At 43.1% G+C, this 17,990-nt stretch overlaps 2 protein-coding genes across 12 annotated transcripts in view; one reads left to right on the top strand and one right to left on the bottom strand.

Moving 5' to 3' along the window:
• The window catches only part of LOC141100048 (calcium-binding protein 2-like), a 144,809-nt gene that overhangs the window by 27,066 nt on the left and 99,753 nt on the right, over positions 1 to 17,990 (bottom strand). The window lies entirely within an intron of this gene.
• LOC141100047 (uncharacterized) lies at positions 7,046 to 9,214 on the top strand. Its single transcript, XM_073588224.1, has 2 exons — positions 7,046 to 7,585; positions 8,079 to 9,214. The coding sequence occupies exon 2, from the start codon at positions 8,091 to 8,093 to the stop codon at positions 9,162 to 9,164; it is 1,074 nt and encodes a 357-aa protein (XP_073444325.1). The 5' UTR covers positions 7,046 to 7,585; positions 8,079 to 8,090; the 3' UTR covers positions 9,165 to 9,214.

The raw sequence follows: 17,990 nt of genomic DNA, 5'->3' as shown, positions 1-17,990 counted from the left end.
GCACAATTTTGGAACCAATTTTTTTGTTAGGAAGTTATTAGGGTTAAAAGTTGTCCAGCGATTTTTCATTTTTCCAACAAAATCTACAAAACCATGCGCAACCAAACTGCAGCAGGTTGCGTTTGGCGCAGGTCAGCGCACAGTCAAAAGGACGCATGCGCCGCCAAACGCATACTGCGCACGGCCTGCGCCCCCAGTGATAAAGCTAGGGGACGCAGGGCGCATGCAGCGTCATGCGCCGGTAGGCGGAGCTACCGGCAGAGGCGTGGCAAGGGGCGGGGCTTAGCGGCGGCCGTGCGCAGGCCGTCGCTGCGCTCAAAAACGCTAGTGTGAAACTAGCCTAACAGAAAAAAATGGACCCCAAAATTTGTTGTGTAATTTCTCCTGAGCACACCGATATCCCATATGAGGGAGAAAACCACTGTTTGGGCGCACAACAGAACTTGGAAAGGAAGGAGTGCCATTTGACTTTTTGAATGCAAAAATTGCTAGGAACAGTTGGAAGATGCCATGTCGTGTTTGGAGAGCCTCTGATGGTCCTAAACAATAAAAATACCTCACAAATGACACCATTTTGGAAACTATGCCCCTCAGGGAACTGATCTAGATGTGTGGTGAGCACACTTAACCCCCAGGTGCTTCACAGATGTTTATAACGTTGAGCCGTGAAAAAAAAAAATCCCACAAATATGTTTTTAGCACAAAATATTGCATTTTCATAAGGGTAACAGGAGAAATTGCACCATAAAATTTGTGCAATTTCTCCTGAGTACGCCGATGCTCAACATGAAGGAGAAAACTGATGTGCATAAGCAGTAGAAAACCCCCACAAGTGACCCCATTTTGTAAACTGGACCCCTCAAGGAATGTATTATGATGCGTGGTGAGCAACTTGAACCCCCAGGTACTTCACAGAAGTTTATAACATTGAGCCGTAAAAATAATTAAATCACATTTTCCTCACAAAAATGATATTTTAACCCCAAATTTTGCATTTTCATAAAAGGAGAAATTACACCATACAATTTGTAGTGCAATTTCTCCTGAGTACGCTGATACCCCATATGAGGGAGAAAACCACAGGGCGCACGGCACGGCAGGGCTCAGAAGGGAAGGAGCGCCATTTGACTGTTTGAATGTAAAATTTCCTAGAATCATTAGCGGACGTCATGTCCCATTTGGAGAGCCCCTGATGTGCATAAACAGTGGAAACCCCAACAAGTGACCCCATTTTGGAATCTAGACCCCCTCAAGGAATGCATTTACCGTATATACTCTTGTATAAGCCGACCCACCTAATTTTGTCACAAAAAACTGGGAAAACTTATTGACTCACGTATAAGCCTAGGGTGGAAAATGCAGCAGCTACTGGTAAATTTAAAAAATAAAAATAGATACCAATAAAAGTAAAATTAATTGAGACATCAGTAGGTTAAATGTTTTTGAATATCCATATTGAATCAGGAGCCCCTATAATGCTCCATACAGTTCATGATGGGCCCCATAAGATGCGCCATACAAAATACACCCCATATAATGCTGCACAAAGGTTAATAATGGCCCCATAAGATGCTCTATAGAATAATATGCCCCATATGCTGCCCCATAAAGGTTATGGCCCCATAAGATGCTTCATAGATTATGCCCCCATAAGATGCTCCATAGATTGTGCTCCATAAGATGCTCCCTAGATTATTCCCCCCATAAAATGCTCCATAGATTATGCCCTATAAGATGCTCTATAGATTATGCCCCATAAAATGCTCCATAGACTATGCCCCCATAAGATGCTCCATAGATTATGCCCCAATAAGATGCTCCATAGATTATGCCCCCATAAAGTGCTCTATAGATTATGCTCCCATATGCTGCTCCATAGATTATGCCCCCATATGCTTCCCCATAGATTATGCACCCATATGCTGCTCCATAGAATATGCCCCATATGCTTCTCCATAGACTATGCCCCCATATGCTGCCCCATAGAATATGCCCCCATATGCTGCCCCATAAGATGCTCCATATATAATGCCCCCATATGCTGCTCCATAGAATATGCCCCCATGTGCTGCCCCCATAAGATGCTCCATATATTATGCCCCCATATGCTGCTGCAAAAAATACCATACTCACCTCTCCTGCTCAGGACCCGGCACCTGAGATATTCACCTGTACGGGTTCCATTGCTGCTCACCGCTGTCTACCCTTCCTGTGTCAGTGACTGTTCAGCCAGCTGAGGGCACAGTGCGCACTATCCACATCATCGTGCCCTCTGCTGCCTAAACGTCACTAACACAGGATGCAGCAAGACAGCGGTGAGCAGCGATGAACCTCCGGACAGGTGAATATCGCTTTACTTACCCCCCGCTTCTTCTGCAGCCCCGCTTCTCGACGGTCTCCCTTCCTGCCTTCAGCGGTCACGTTATACCGCTCATTGCACTCATGAATATGCGTATATTCATGAGTTTAATGAAAGGTACCACGTGATCGCTGAAGGCAGGAAGGGAGACCGTGGAGAAGCGGGGGGGCGGGCTGCAAAGACCGTGCCAGGAGGGGGTAAGTATGATCTCTGACACCCCCGCTCCCCCTCCCCCTCCGACCCTCAAGTATATGACTCATGTATAAGCTGAGAGGGGGACTTTCAACCAAAAAAAATGGACTGAAAATCTCGTCTTATACACGAGTATATACAGTAGATGAGTGGTGAGCACCTTGAACCCCCAGGTGCTTCACAGAAGTTTATAACATTGAGGCGTGAAAATAAAAAAAAAAATCACATTTTCCCCACAAAAATGTGATTTTGGTCCCAAATTTTGCATTTTCATAAGGGTAACAGGAGAAATTGCACCATATAGTTTATAGTGCAACTTCTATTAGTGCAACTTCTATTGAGTACGCTGATAGCCCATATTTAGGAAAATACTACTTTGAGGCACAGTGCAAAGCTCAGAAGGGAAGAGGTGCCATATTGAAATTCAGATTTTGCTAGAATGGTTTGAGGGTGCCATGTCACATTGGCAGAGCCCCTGAGGTGCCAGAACAACAGAAACCCCCAAAATTGTGAACTCATTTTACAAACTGCACTCCCCAATGAATTCATCTAGTGGTGTAGTGATCATATTGACACATGTGCCTCACAGAATTGTATACCACTGAGCGGTGAAGAAAGAATAAATTACATTTTTACCACTAAAATGTTGTTTTAGCCCCAAGTTTTTAATTTTTCTAAGGGCTAATAGAATTTTTTTTTTTACAACAAACTGAGGTCCATTTTTTCTTGAGTGTGCTAATACCTTACATGTAATCGGGAAATATTTTTCAGGCACAGTGCAAAACTCAGAAGGCAAGGAGCGCCAGATTTTACTGTTATGGTTTGCAGGTGCCATGACGCACTGGGAGAGCCCATGAAGTGCCAGAACAACAGAATTCCCTATAAGTGACTCCATTTTACAAACTACACCTCTCAATGAATTTATCTAGGGGTGCAGTGTTCATATTGACAAAACAGGTGTGTCACAGAATTTTATACCATTGGGCAGTGAAGAAAAAATAACTACATTTTTACCACCAAAATTTTCACACAAGAAGTGGGTAAAAATTGCATCAAAATTTGTCCCACAATTTCTATTAGACATGGCAATACCCCATATGTGGTTGTACAGTACTTAGCCATACGGAAAGACTTTGTAGGAATGGAGTGCTATTTGCCTCCTGGAGCGCAGATATTCGTAGAACACTTTGTGGACTCCATATACAGAGCCCCTAATTGCTGGAAGAGCAGAATCCCCCCTCTAGTGACCCCATTTTGGAAACTATACCCTTTGGGGAATTTATCTACAGGTGTAGTGACTATTTTGACTCCATGGGTATTTTCCAGAAACAAGCAGCAGGGGATGTTGCCGAGTGAAAATTGCACAAACTGCCATTGTAGTGACCAGTACTCTGCAGTGACCAGTACATTGTAGTCACCAGTACGTTATGCCCAGCTTCTGGAAGCATCCGCCCGTAAGTTAGGCGGACTCTTATCACTTCAGAAATACCAAACGTGGATGCAATATGTGGTTTAGGTACACTGTGGGGCTCATAAGGGAGGGGGCATTTGGATTTGAGAGCGGAAAACTTGCTGAATTTCTTTTGGCGGGTGAGAAGCCATTTCGATTTTCCAGAGCCTTTGTACTACCAGTAACATGACATCCCCCTATATTTCTGTTAACAGATGACAGACCTGAGTGGGGACTTTCTTTATTTTGTGGACTGAGTTGTGATCACATTTCTCCAGCGCTCTACACTGATCACTTACTTTGGGATTTCCATCTAAATCTCTGAGTGACATGATTCAGATGAAACCTCCGAGGGATCCATTCACTATAATGAGGTAGCAGAGTTACTCTCAACTCTGTCTGGTCTCTGTTCAGCAGTGTCCTTCTTTTCAGAAGTGCACAAAACTGTGGCCGACGGCACTTTTATGCAATCCTGAAAGGACGGACACAGCCGGATCACAAGTTAGACAGTGTCCACATTCCCTCCATCTGCCTCATTATGGGGAAACTTCTGCCAGAGGATCTGTCTGAATAACGTATTTCAGAGATTTACACAGCAACTCTGATGCAAGCGCTCAGCGCAGAGCGCAAGATAAATGTGCACCGAGCCTTACTGCAATCTTTGGGAGGCTGTCATTATCCAGGCCGGGTTTTGGTTCCTGTCTCTTTCCCGGTCTGATCATGTCAAGGGTTAACATTTCTCTGCCTCATTCAGGCTGGCTATTTCTCTCCACTGCATCCTGCAGGTGGTGTCAGTTATAGTTTCTGCCTACGGCGTGTGTAGCTACCTCTGCTTACCCTGATTTGTCCTGCTGCTTTTGCTGACTGTATCCGTGTCTGTTTATTCCTCTCTTCCCGTCTCGACTCTTTGTTCCCCTTCTCATGTTTTGACTCCCTGGTATTTGACTTGGCTTGGATCCTGATCTGCTGTTTGTCTCTTGTATTTGGCATATCTGCTCCTGACCGATATTGACCCATTTTGACTTGTTTCTGACTGTGCTTGTTTATTCTTTTGGTACTGCGCTACAGACTAATATCGACCCGGCTTGCTTTACTATCCCTCTGCCACCTGCTGGTAGCCTCGCTGTTGCACTGCAGGTCTGTTCCTGCTATGTGCAGTCCTCCCTCCACTATACTGCCATCTAGTGGAGCTGCATCTACCTGCATAGCAGCGGCGTGACAGAGGAAGAATGAAAAAATGAACAGCATATAAAAAATTGGTTTTATTTATTGTTTACACCATTTCTTGTGCAGTATAGGTGATTACGTGACTTTATGCTTCGGGTCGGTGCGATTACAGCGATGCCAGATTTATATCGGGTCTTTATACTTGGCTGCTGTCACACACTAAAAGACGCTTTTTATAGCAAAAAATAGTTTTCGCATCACCATAATTTGAGAGCTATAATTTTTCCATATTTTGGCCCACATAGTCATGTGTGGTCTTGTTTCTTGCGGGACGAGTTTACGTTTTTATTGGTACCATTTTTGGGCACATGACATTTTTTGATCACTTCGATTTTTGGGAGGCAGAATGAACAAAACCCATCAATTCAGGAATTTTTTTTGGTGGGGAGGGGGGTTTAAGCCATTCTGTGTGTGGTAAAATTGATAAAAAAATGGTCCGATTTCTGGACTGGAAAAAAGGGTGGAGTGTTATGCCAGTGTCATGCAATTTCTATGCGATTTTTTATTTTTCCAGCAATTTTCCATCCGTTTTTCATCCGTTTTTTTTCCCAGCCACTCTTTTTCTACAGTCACTTACAGGACCATTTACAGTGTTCTATACCACAGAATGGTGAGGTATCCGTTAAAAACGGATGGAAAGCGGATGGTCCGTTTTTGGTCCTTTTTTTAATCGCACCCATTGACTTCTATTGGCGAAAATCGCTGCAAATCGCAGCATGCTGCGATTTTTTTCTCAGACCGATTTTGGCTGAGAAAAAAATCGCAAGTGAGATGTCACCCAGTGACTAACATGGGTCAGAGTGCAATCCGATTAAAAATCGGATTGCAATCATCCGATTTTATCGCCAGTGAGTATGAGCCCTTAGTCTTCGAGTTAGTACGATTACAGAGATACCTCATTTATATATTTTTTATGTTTTGACGCTTTTACACAATAAAAACTATTTTATAGACAAAATAATTATTTTTTCATTGCTTTATTCTGAGAGCTATAACTTTTTAATTTTTTTGATGATGACACTATGGCGGCTTGTTTTTTGCGGGACAAGATGATGTTTTCAGCGGTACCATGGTTATTTATATTCTTTTTTTATTGCGTTTTATTCCATTGCATATGATGATAAAGCATTGTTTTTTGCCTTGTTTTTTATTTACTTTTTCTGGTGTTCACTAAAGGGGTTAACTAGTGAGAAAATTTTATAGGTCAAGTTGTTGCAGAAGCGCTGATATCAGATACTGTATGTGTAGTTTTATTGTTTATATTTTTCTTTCATTCAAATATTTATTTATGGATACAATGTCTTTTGATTTGATTATTTTACAATTATTTATTTATTTTACTTTTTTACTTAGTCCCACTATGAGACCATCATTTTTTGGAGGCTAACTGCTTCTACTGCATGGGGATGCAGCAGCATGCACTGCACATGATCAGCAAGTTTCCTAGATCTGGTAACCCGGATGTCGTCATGACGACATTGGGTCACCATTGCAATGATCGGGACCCGGCGTCACGCCGCGGGGTCTCCGATCCAAAGGCAGAGGCACTGTCAGCCCTCTGTTGACTCCCAGAATGCTGTGATCTCATTCGATTGCAGCATTTTGGGGGTTAAATTGTTGATACCACTCGTTTAATGACAGCAAAACCCACAATGGTCACAGAAATAGCTTGAATCTGACAAAAGTAATAACAGAAATCTATGAAAATGAACATACGAAAGTCAGACATTGCTTTTCAACCATGCTTCCACAGAATTTAAAAGAAAATAAAACTCATGAAATAGGCCTGGACAGAAATGATGGTACCCTAAGAAGCAGGAAACCTGAGCTCCCGGACAAATGCACCAAAAGGGGCTCTAATATCACCAGAGCCTTCTTTTTATACCATCCCCGCATTACAACCCAAACCAGGACCCCACTGGATCGCATAGACCCTGGGTGGCAAGTCACGTTCGGGATAAAGAAGGGATTCATATAACTGTGGCCCTGCAGGCGGGAGATTGCCGGAGTGGCGGAAGGATATACTGCTAACAGCACCATCGCCTCGGGTAGAGGACTTCACCCCTGACCCAAGGCTGTCAGATAAGAGAGACCCCGGAGCTAACCCTCCCCTGCAAATAAGGTACCATTGCGAAACCCCCTGACCAGGACACATAAAATCGCTACTATTCTCATAGCTGGGGGACGGCTACAGAGAGTGTGTATCACGCCGCAGCATTGAAAATAGTCCCGTCGGGCTTGCAGAAGACACGCGGCCCGGGACCTAGAATAGACGTGCAGCGGCACGCTTCAGCCTCCTCCCCTCTCTGCAGTCAGTGAGAGAGATCTGAGGAATTCAAGCGTCTCCTGGAGCTGAGGTAACATTGAAATAACAGAAGCAAGGTGACGGAGTGTCTTAAGCAGAGGGGTCTGATTCAGGGGACAGAGGACCAGGAGAGCATGGTCATTCTCCCTAACTCCGTAGCAATAAAGGAGATAATCAATTAATCAAGTGGGGGCCTGAGACTGTCTGACCCGAGGGGTGCGAGGAGAGAAGGGAGTAATATAAGGAGCCTCAGATCTGTATTAAGCGCTCCCCCCCCACCAGTGCTGTCCCTACATCTTTCATCCCCCCCTTATTTGCTTTCTAATTGACCCATGTTATACCTAGCTGTACGAATATAAGAGAGGATTCTCTGGAAAACCAGCAGAAAGTGGTTATAGACTGCCATCTAGTGACCAGAGCCAGAACGACATCTCTTTCCACTGTTTATCACTTATAAGATTGGGCATAAAATGGAACATTAGCTAAATTCATAGCCAGCGAGAGGAATTCTAATCTTCAAACTGCTCTATTCTTCTCTGCTTTAGATAACTGCAAAAATGGGGAGATCCAGCGTAAAAACGCAAAAAAGCATGCCCAGACCTACAAGGTCCACTACGCAAACAGACATGGATGACTTTCTTAAAAAACAAACGGTTCCGTCAGATTCTCTTAAACCATCCAAGCTTCGTGATTTGACCTCATTAGGAGATTCAGATTCTGAACCGGAGAGTGACTCTGACACGGGCAGCACAGCGAGAGAGGCCTTAGTTACTCGTTCGTTCATCAAACGTATATTGTCTAAAGCTCTTGAGCCAATAGGACAAGAACTTGCAGAGATAAAACACGACCTAAAACTTCAAGGCCACAGACTTGAGACATTGGAAAATTCGCAAGTTGCCATGACGCAAAGTTCGAACGCTGTACTAGACTCTTTAAAAGTCCATGAAATCCAACTACATACAATTCACACGGTGCTAGAAGATCATGAGAACAGAGAACGTCGTAACAACATAAGAGTTAAAGGCCTTTCTGAAACGGTGGCCGTTGAGGCGTTATGGAAAGCAACACAAGAGATATTCAAAGAACTACTTAATGAATCAGATCCGCAGGAAATCGAACTGGTGAGAGTACACAGAGCATTGCGTCCGAGGCCTTCTCAAGGGGAAACTCCACGAGATGTGATCTGTCGCTTCCTCGATTATCGAGCAAAAGACTTAGTTCTTCGCAGAGCGCGGGAGGCGCAGGAGATCTCGTATGAAGGCTCACAAATTAAACTTTTCCAGGATTTATCGGCCAGCACTCTCAGGAAGCGGAGGATCTTGAAACCGTTCACTGAAGCATTGATAAAAAAAGGTGTCCGTTTTAGATGGTTGTTCCCGTTTGGAGTACATATCACAAATGGAGAAAAAGGTATCTCAGCAAGAACATCACAAGACATCAAAGAGGCATGTGAGTCCTTGGGGATTGAGCTGGAGGCCTACCCGGATCTGGAGTCCTTCCATTCGGCGACCCTATTGCATCCGCTGCCAGATGACCCGGCGTGGCAGATAGCCCTGACGCCAAAATCACAAAGGCTGAAAAGGAAGCTGACAAAGACCTCGCTTCTTAAGGACTCCAGAGACAATACTTGATCTTTGGGTTAGACCCAGATTTTGCAGTTAAGTTTTTCTTGGTGTCTACCCCAGTTGGGGTATTGAATGTGGTTGAAGCAAATCTGATGGGGTTGGCGTGCTTTTCCAAATATGGGTAAGCACTGCTGCCACATCTATCCAATAATTCGTTGTAAGGTTTCAACCTAGATTTAGTTACAGCCCAAACTGGGCATTCTCCTAGAATGGAGCATTTCATATTTCATATTTAGTTTATAGGCTGATTGGAATTTTCCTCAAGCTGGCATTCTATGAAACAATGTCAGTAGGTAACTATGGTACGTTGGCATATTGGTCAATGATATTGTGCAACTTAATAACATGGATAATGTTAATATTGTGTTCTCCCCCTCTTTACCTTTCTGTTTTCTCTACCCTTTTCTTTCTTTCGTCTGGTCTACTTGTCCTAGACCCCCTCCCCACACCTATAGGCACAAGGGTTCGTCCCCGTCGTGAGCTGCAAGGATGCTGCTGTGTACAGAAACATGATGGATTCGGATAAGGTACACACATTCATCTCTTTTAACGCACATGGGCTGAACTCTCCAAACACTAGACGCCACACATTACAACTATTCAAAAAACAGCAGGCAGCAGTATTGCTTATTCAGGAAACGCACTTCAAACCGGATAAATTGCCCTCCTTTGAAAGCTCGATTTATGATAAATGGTTTCATGCGACAACCACCCAGTCCGGTTCCAGAGGAGTGTCAATAGCAGTGGCAAGGGGAGTGCCCTTCCAGCTAAGAGAAACTATGGCGGACCCTCAGGGTCGTTACATCTTTGTCAAAGGTCTACTAAACGGTGCCCTGGTAACATTGTGCAGTCTATACGCACCAAATAAAAAACTATTGAGATGGGTACTCTCAACACTGAAAAAAATTGATGGCTTTAGAGAGGGTGCATTGATAGTGGGTGGGGACTTGAATGTTGCATTAGAGCCTTTGCTAGACACGACTAAACAGAAAAGTTCGCTCTCACCTAAAGATCTTTACAGAATAAAGTCACAACTGGGATCTCTACAATTGATTGACACATGGAGATATCTAAACCCCTCTGACCGAGACTACACCTTCTACTCCCACCCTCATAAATCTTACCACCGTTTAGACTATATTTTTATATCCAGTAAAATGCTTGCCAATATACAACAGGCGAAAATAATTCCGAATATTTATTCCGATCACTCTTCGGTTTTGTTAAAATTCTCATTATCTAAAGCCTTTCCCCGACATAGAGTATGGCGGCTCAATGAGTCAGTACTTGGAAGTACCGAGGTACAGACACGTATAAACAAAGTGCTCTCCCAATATTTTGAGCAAAATGCTTCACCAGAAATTTCCTCACAGATACTATGGGAAGCACATAAGTCAGTTGTCAGAGGGGAGTTGATATCTATCACTTCCTTTCTAAATAAACTGCAACAAAAAGAAATCCAGGATCTTTATGATAGTATATCACAGCTGGAGCTTACACATAAACATAAAATAGATCAACATAGCTTAGAGAAGCTGCAACAAAAAAGACAGCAACTTAAAGACATATTAAACTCGAGATCTGCTAAGCTATATGCAACATGGAAAAACAGAATGTACGTCCATGGAGACAAAGCATCCAAATTAATGTTATCGCAACTAAGGAAGCGGCAGTCACGTACGCTGATTAACTCAATTAAGAATGAACAAGGGTTCAGCTCGCAAGCTCCTGAGCACATGGAGCGGGCATTCCTTGACTACTATAAGAAATTATATAATCTCCGTCCGGAAGATAACGCCGATTCCGCACTTAAAAGAAGCATGGACACTAGGTCCTTCCTAAGCACTTTAGATCTGCCTGTCTTGTCTGATTCCCAAAAACAATATCTTACTAGACCTTTTTCACTGGGGGAGTTGCAGTCCGCCCTGTCAAAGTGCCCGAAGGGGAAAGCGCCCGGTCCAGATGGATTCTCAGCACTTTACTATAAATCCTTCTCTGGCCTCCTACTCCCACATTTATTGAACGTTTGCAACGCAGTTTTACAAGGCCACCCATTGCCAAACCAAATGCTTACAGCCAGAATATCCCTAATACACAAAGAGGGGAAGGATCCTGAACAATGTAGTAGCTATAGGCCAATCTCTCTCCTTAATGTGGACCTAAAAATCCTAGCAGGGCTGATGGCAAAAAGAATGGCCAAGTCATTGCCAAATTTGATTTCCTTAAATCAGACCGGGTTTGTGGGTGGAAGGGAGGGAAGGGATAATGTCCATAAAGTATTGCACCTTCTTCAATACGCAAAAAATCGTAAACTACCATTGATGCTTCTTGGAACAGATGCAGAGAAGGCCTTTGACAGGGTGGACTGGGTATACCTACGGGAAGTGCTGATCAAGTTTGAGATACCCGAAGCGTTTATAGCAGCCGTAATGGCAATGTACGATAAGCCCACAGCACATATTAGGATTAACGATTTTACAACAGATGCATTTACTATAAAGAACGGAACAAGACAGGGCTGTCCCCTATCCCCGTTGTTATTTGTGCTAGCAATGGAACCTCTCTTAAAGGCCATACAAGTACATGAGGGAATAGAGGGTATTCGCATCAATAAGACACACTATAAAATAGCGGCATTTGCGGACGATCTTTTAGTCTTGATGACTAATCCTTTGCTGGGACTCCCAACATTGATGGCTCTTATAGATCAATATAGCAAAATTTCCAATTTTAAAGTAAATATGTCTAAGTCGGAAGCGCTAGACATACATATATCCCCGAATACCTTAGCTAAACTAAAAAGTACATACCCATTCACCTGGCCAAAACAATATATCAAATATTTAGGTGTAAAAATAGGAAGATCGGATAGAGACCTTTTTCAACAGAATATTCCCCCCCTAATTGCCTCAGTAGAAACCATCATGAAATCATGGAGGGACTCGTATGTGTCGTGGATGGGAAGGAAAAATTTACTGAAGAGCCTAATCTTACCCAAGTTTATATATATTTTCCAAATGCTCCCTATAACCATCCCCAAATCGTATCTTTTTAAAATTAATACATTATTCCGCAGATATGTTTGGAAAAAGCAAAAGCCCCGATTAGCATACAGGACATTAACATTAAACAAATCAAGGGGTGGGATGGGTGCACCAGACATAATGAGGTACTACCAAGCGACAATGCTTACCAGAGTGGTAGACCTGTTGCGGTCTCCTAACAATAAGCAGTGGATTGAGGTGGAGGAAGCCCTAGCACCTTATCCCCTGAGATCCATCCTTTTGGCATATCCTTGTAAAAACATAAACAAAAATCTACCTAATATACACACCAAAGCTACCTTAAAATTATGGAAGGGATTGGTGAAAACTCTAGTTCCCCCTTTGTCCCCCTTACTCAAGTTGGCAGATATAATGCCACATGCATCTTATTCCCGAGACAATGATGTAATCAAACCCGGTTCCCTGGCAAATGTAGCGGTTGATGACCTCTTGGCGGACGGGGCACTCCCCTCCTTTCAGGAACTGAAGAAGCAACCAGGGCTTTCCAACTTGACCTTTATACAATTCGGCTCTATAAGAGACTCCTTGGCACGGTATCTTTTAGGAGCAGACGTTACCCGCCCACTGACTGCATTTGAGACTCTCTGTGCAACAAAGGATAAACCCAAAAAGATAATGTCGTCTATTTACCAGATTTTAAATATAACTGACTGTTGTCTCAAAAGAGCTTATATAACACATTGGGAAAAGGATTTGGGATTCAAGTTTACCCCAAATCAAATATCACACATTTATAATTCATCTCATGGCCCATCACAATGTGTTAGAGCACAAGAGAATTCCTTTAAAATAGTCGCCAGATGGTATATTACACCACAGCAGAACACTTATTGGCGGACGGGGTCTTCTGCTAAATGCTGGAGATGCTGTGATTCGGAGGGAACATACTTACATATGTGGTGGTCCTGTCCACCCCTGCTGCAGTTCTGGCGACTAGTAGAGGATTATATCGGGGAAATTGTGGGCAAAAAGCTTACTTTGACACCGGAGATAGTGCTTTTAAATTTTCTGTCACCGACTGGACATAAAAATACTGCTCTGTTGACTCAACACATTCTTTCAGCAGCGAAACTTTTGATACCTATGAACTGGAAGTCAACTACCATTCCATCTATATCCCAATTGCAAGAGAAGGTAGATATGCTATATCAAGTAGCCAAACTGGCTGCCTTGGTGAATGGCTCACTTTCAGCTTTTGAAAGAGTATGGCACCCATGGACCCGATTCAGATCCATTAGTAGAAGTTGATAAGGCTATGGTGGCCTCCTTGCTTGGCTTTATCAGAGTGGACGAAATCCTTGTTGCCTGGTGTTCCCCCCCCCTCCCCTTATCTCCCTTATATTCCACCCCTATATCCCAACTTCTTCCTCTAATTACTTGACCTCCTGTCCCTTTACTCCCTATACTGTTTTTTTTTCTCTTCTCTTTTCTTCTTTTTTGTTCTTCTTCATCTTTGTTTGAAATCATGGCATATGTGATGTAGCAGGGGCGTGTGGATGGGAAGAACCCAGATTTGAACCCAGATAATCCTGCTGCTGGAAGTTCCTTTAAGGTTGTTGGTGTCCTTAAACCTCTATATATCAATAGTTTTTGCCATGAATTGATATTTCAAACTATCTGTTTATCTCCCGAAAAGTGGAATTTGTAGGTTATATAATAATTTTGTAAGCTACCCTGTTGATTGCTTTCTTTCGAATGTAACTTGCAGATTTCAATAAATAAAACATTAAAACAAACAACAGAAATGATGGTACCCTTAACTTAATATTTTGTAGCACAACCTTTTGAGGCAATCACTGCAATCAAACGATTCCTGTAACTGTCAATGAGACTTCTGCACCTATCGACAGGTATTTTTGCCTACTCCTCAAGAGCAAACTGCTCCATTTGTCTCATGTTTGAAGGCTGCCTTTTCCAGAAGGTATGTTTCAGCGCTTTCCAAAGATGCTCAATAGGACTTAGGGCAGGGCTCTTAGAAGGCCACTTCAGAATAGTCCAATGTTTTCCTCTTAGCCATTCTTGGGTGTTTTTAGCTATGTGTTTTGGGTCATTATCCTGTTGCAAGAAAAATGACCTGCGACTGAGAACAAGCTTTCTTACACTGGGCAGCACATTTCTCTCTAGAATTCCTTGATAGTCTTGTGATGTGCCAGATGTAGCAAAGCAGCCACAAAACATGACAGAGCTTCCTTCATGTTTCACAGTAGGGACAGTGTACTTTTCTTGATATGCTTCACTTTTCCGTCTGTGAACATAGAGCTGATGTGCTTTGCCAAAAAGTTCAATTTTTGTCTCATCTGCCCATAGGACATTTTCCCAGAAGCTTTGTGGCTTGTCAACATGTAGTCTGGAAATTTCCTGTCTGGCTTTTTTTATGATTTTTTTTCAGCAATGGTGTCCTTCTTGGTCGTCTCCCATGAAGTCCACTTTGTCTCACACAATGATGAATGGTGCGATCTGACACTGACGTTCCTTGAGCTTGTAGTTCACCTTTAATCTGTTTAGAAGTTTTTCTGGGCTCTTTTGTTACTATTTGTATACTCCGTCTCTTTGATTTGTCATCAATTTTCCTCTTGCGGCCACGTCCAGGGAGGTTGGCTACAGTTCCAAGGAGCTTAAATTTCTGAATATGTGCAACTGTAGTCACAGGAACATCAAGCTGCTTGGAGATTGTCTTATAACTTTTACCTTTCACATGTTTGTCTATAATTTTCTTTCTAATCTCCTGAGACAACTCTTTCCTTCGCTTCCTCTGGTCCATGTTGAGTGTGATACACACCATGTCACCAAACAGCACAGTGAGTATCTGTAGCCCTCTATACAGGCCCACTCACTGATTCCAAAATTGTAAACACCTGTGATGCTAATTAGTGGACACACCATGATTTAACATGTCCCTTTTGTCACATTATTTTCAGGGGTACCATCATTTCTGTCCAGGCCTATTTCATGAGTTTTATTTTTTTTTAAAATTCTGTGGAAGCATGGTTGAAAAGCAATGTCTGACTTTCCTTTGTCCATTTTCATAGATTTTTTTTATTTATTATTACTTTTGTCAGATTCAAGTTATTTCTGTGACCATTGTGGGTTTTTCTGTCATTAAACGAGAGGTACCAGCAATTTTGACCATGTGTGTACACCCTCTTCAAATTCTATGGTTTTTACATCTCAGAATATTAAGAAAAAAATCATATGTTCTTGTATTTAGGTAAGTATAGCCTTTGATGGCCAACAACACATGACAAATTACACCTTGTCATTTATTTATTGAATAAAATCTTGGCCTAAATGCAGTGGTATGTAAAAAATTAAGTACACTCAATGAATTATAGAACTATCTTTAGCAGAAAAAACTTGAAGTAATCATTTTCTGTATGAATTTATTTCTCTCATCGTCCAGGAAATATTTTGGTCCACTCTTTTTTATAATGTTTTGTATGTTTATTGAGGTTTGTGAACAATTTTTTATGCACAGCACCCTTACAGTTTCATCATAGTACTTCAGTTGAGTCTGGACTGTGACTGGGTTGCAACACCTTTATTATCTTCTTTTTCAGCCATTCTGATGTAGATTTGCAGGTGCGCTTGGGAGCAATGTCCTGTTGCATGACCTTGTTTCAGGGAAGCTTTAACTCTTGGATAGATGACCTCACATTTGACTAGAATACTTTGGCATACAGAGAAGTTCAAGATTAACTCAATGACTGAAAGGTGTTCTGGTTCTGTGGCTGCAAAACAAGCTAAAATCATCATCCCTCTACCACCGTGCTTGACAGTTGGTATGATGTGTTGATGCTGATCATGTTGTGTATGTGTAAGGATTCCGTACTTTTGTGCTAGTGTAAGGAGGTGGACCAGACCACAGGTACCTGCATGCTGGGTCCGGAACTTGAGAGGCTGCATCCTCTGACCCCGGGAGGAAGGATTAGGGAGGCGGAGCTTCCCCTGCAGTCTGGGGGAAGCTTGAGGGAGAAGGAGTGACACGAGGAAGCTGAAAAAAGCGCTCAGTCTTGGCAGGATAAAAGGGAAAAGCGCACTAAGCAGCAGACGCTGGCGTCGGCAGACTGGAGTGCAGAGGGCTGCGCTGAGAGCAGCCGGGAGAATGGTGAGCAGTGCGCCCTGCCTTTCCCCCAAGAGAGTTCCGGGGCAGTGACAGGCAGTGCTGCACCCGAGAGAGACAGAGACAGAGACCGCTGTGCAGAGCCGCATGAAGCTGAGCCAGAGAGTGCAGAGCCATGTAAAGCCGAGCCAGAGAGTGCAGAGTCGTGTGAAGCCGAGCCAGAGAGAGCAGAGCCGTGTAAAGCCGAGCCAGAGAGTGCAGAGCCGTGTAAAGCCGAGCCAGAGAGGGTGGAGCTGTGCAGAGTCATGCACACGGAGCAGTGCCATGTGTACGCCGTCACCCGCTGCCATCAGTGGAGACCAGGGAGAGCCGGACGTACAGTTTGTGACCAGTGACTGCCAGGGAACCGGGTGCTGTGCCTTACGTGACCGTGAGCACCGCACACGTGTTGCACAAGAGAGACCGTATACCAGACTGACACTTGCGCCCTCACTGATTCAGTACATAGTTGCCCTGACATTTTTGACCGTATGTCACTAGTGGAAATAGTTGAGGAGCCACGTTAGGCCCATAGTTCTGTTTGCATTTCTGTTTTGTTTAAATACATCTTTTTGCTGCAGCTTTGTTCTCAGACTGGTTTTATCCCGCGCTATCGGATTCTTTAATACCTACATAATTGTTACAGTATGGTTTTCACCAAATGTGGCCAAACATCTACACTTTGGTTTAGTGTGTCCAATGGACATTGTTCCAAAAGTCTTGTAGTTTGTTCAGATGCAGATTTTCAATCTTTAGCCTTGCTGCGATGTTCTTTTTGTAAGGAAGAGGGCTTCAACTATACTGTATACCCCTCCAAGCAAACCATACTTGTTCAGTCTTTTGCTAATTGTACTGTTGTGAATGTGAACATTGAACACATTAACTGAGGACTTTAGAGTCTTAACTGTAGCTCTTAGACATGGGTCTGGTGCATAGATGTCACAGGAGACATAGGGCTGCGGTACAAATGTCACAGGATACATAGGGTTGTGGTATATACATCACAGGAGGCATGAGGCTGGGGAATATACATCACAGGAGGCATGGGGCAGCGTTATATACTTCACAGAAGGCATGGGGCTCAGGATAGACTACACAGGAGACATGGAAATGAGGCATAGACATCACGGGAGACATGGGTCTGCCACTGATCTTTTCTTCTGTGGTACGAATTGCGCACAAATTCTGCCCACAAACAACGTCCAAACACTGGCTAGTGTCCGGACGTTATCTTCCATTGCACGCACACCCAGCATTCAGTAGTGAAGTAAAGGGTCGGCAACCATCAAGCACTGGGTTGTAAACTTTTTGATTATGTTGTGCACTGTGGACAAAGGAATATCAAGATCTCTGGAGATGGACTTGAGATTGTTGATATTTTTCAACAATTTTGGTTTTCAAGTTCTCAGACAGTTCTCTTCTCCTCTTTTTGTTCTCCATGCTAAGTGTGGCACACGCAGACACACAATTCAAAAACTGACTCAACTTCTCCCATTTTATCTGAGTTGAGGTGTGATTTTCATATTGCCTACACCTGTTACTTGTTACATGCTTGAATCAAAGTTGATTACCCACAATTTTAGAATGGTGCCAACAATTTTGTCTGGACCATTTTTGGGGTTTTATGTGAAATTATGTCCAATTTGCCTTTTTTCTCAGTTTTTTTTC

The sequence above is a fragment of the Dendrobates tinctorius genome, unplaced genomic scaffold (assembly GCF_039654945.1).
Source record: "Dendrobates tinctorius isolate UK_male_01 unplaced genomic scaffold, ASM3965494v1 ptg000103l, whole genome shotgun sequence".
Classification (NCBI taxonomy): Eukaryota; Metazoa; Chordata; class Amphibia; order Anura; family Dendrobatidae; genus Dendrobates; species Dendrobates tinctorius.
This window is presented reverse-complemented; position numbering and strand designations above follow the sequence as displayed.

Excerpts from the sequence above, each read along its gene's own strand:
- LOC141100047 (XM_073588224.1), top strand. The coding sequence starts at position 8,091 with ATGGGGAGATCCAGCGTAAAAACGCAAAAAAGCATGCCCAGACCTACA.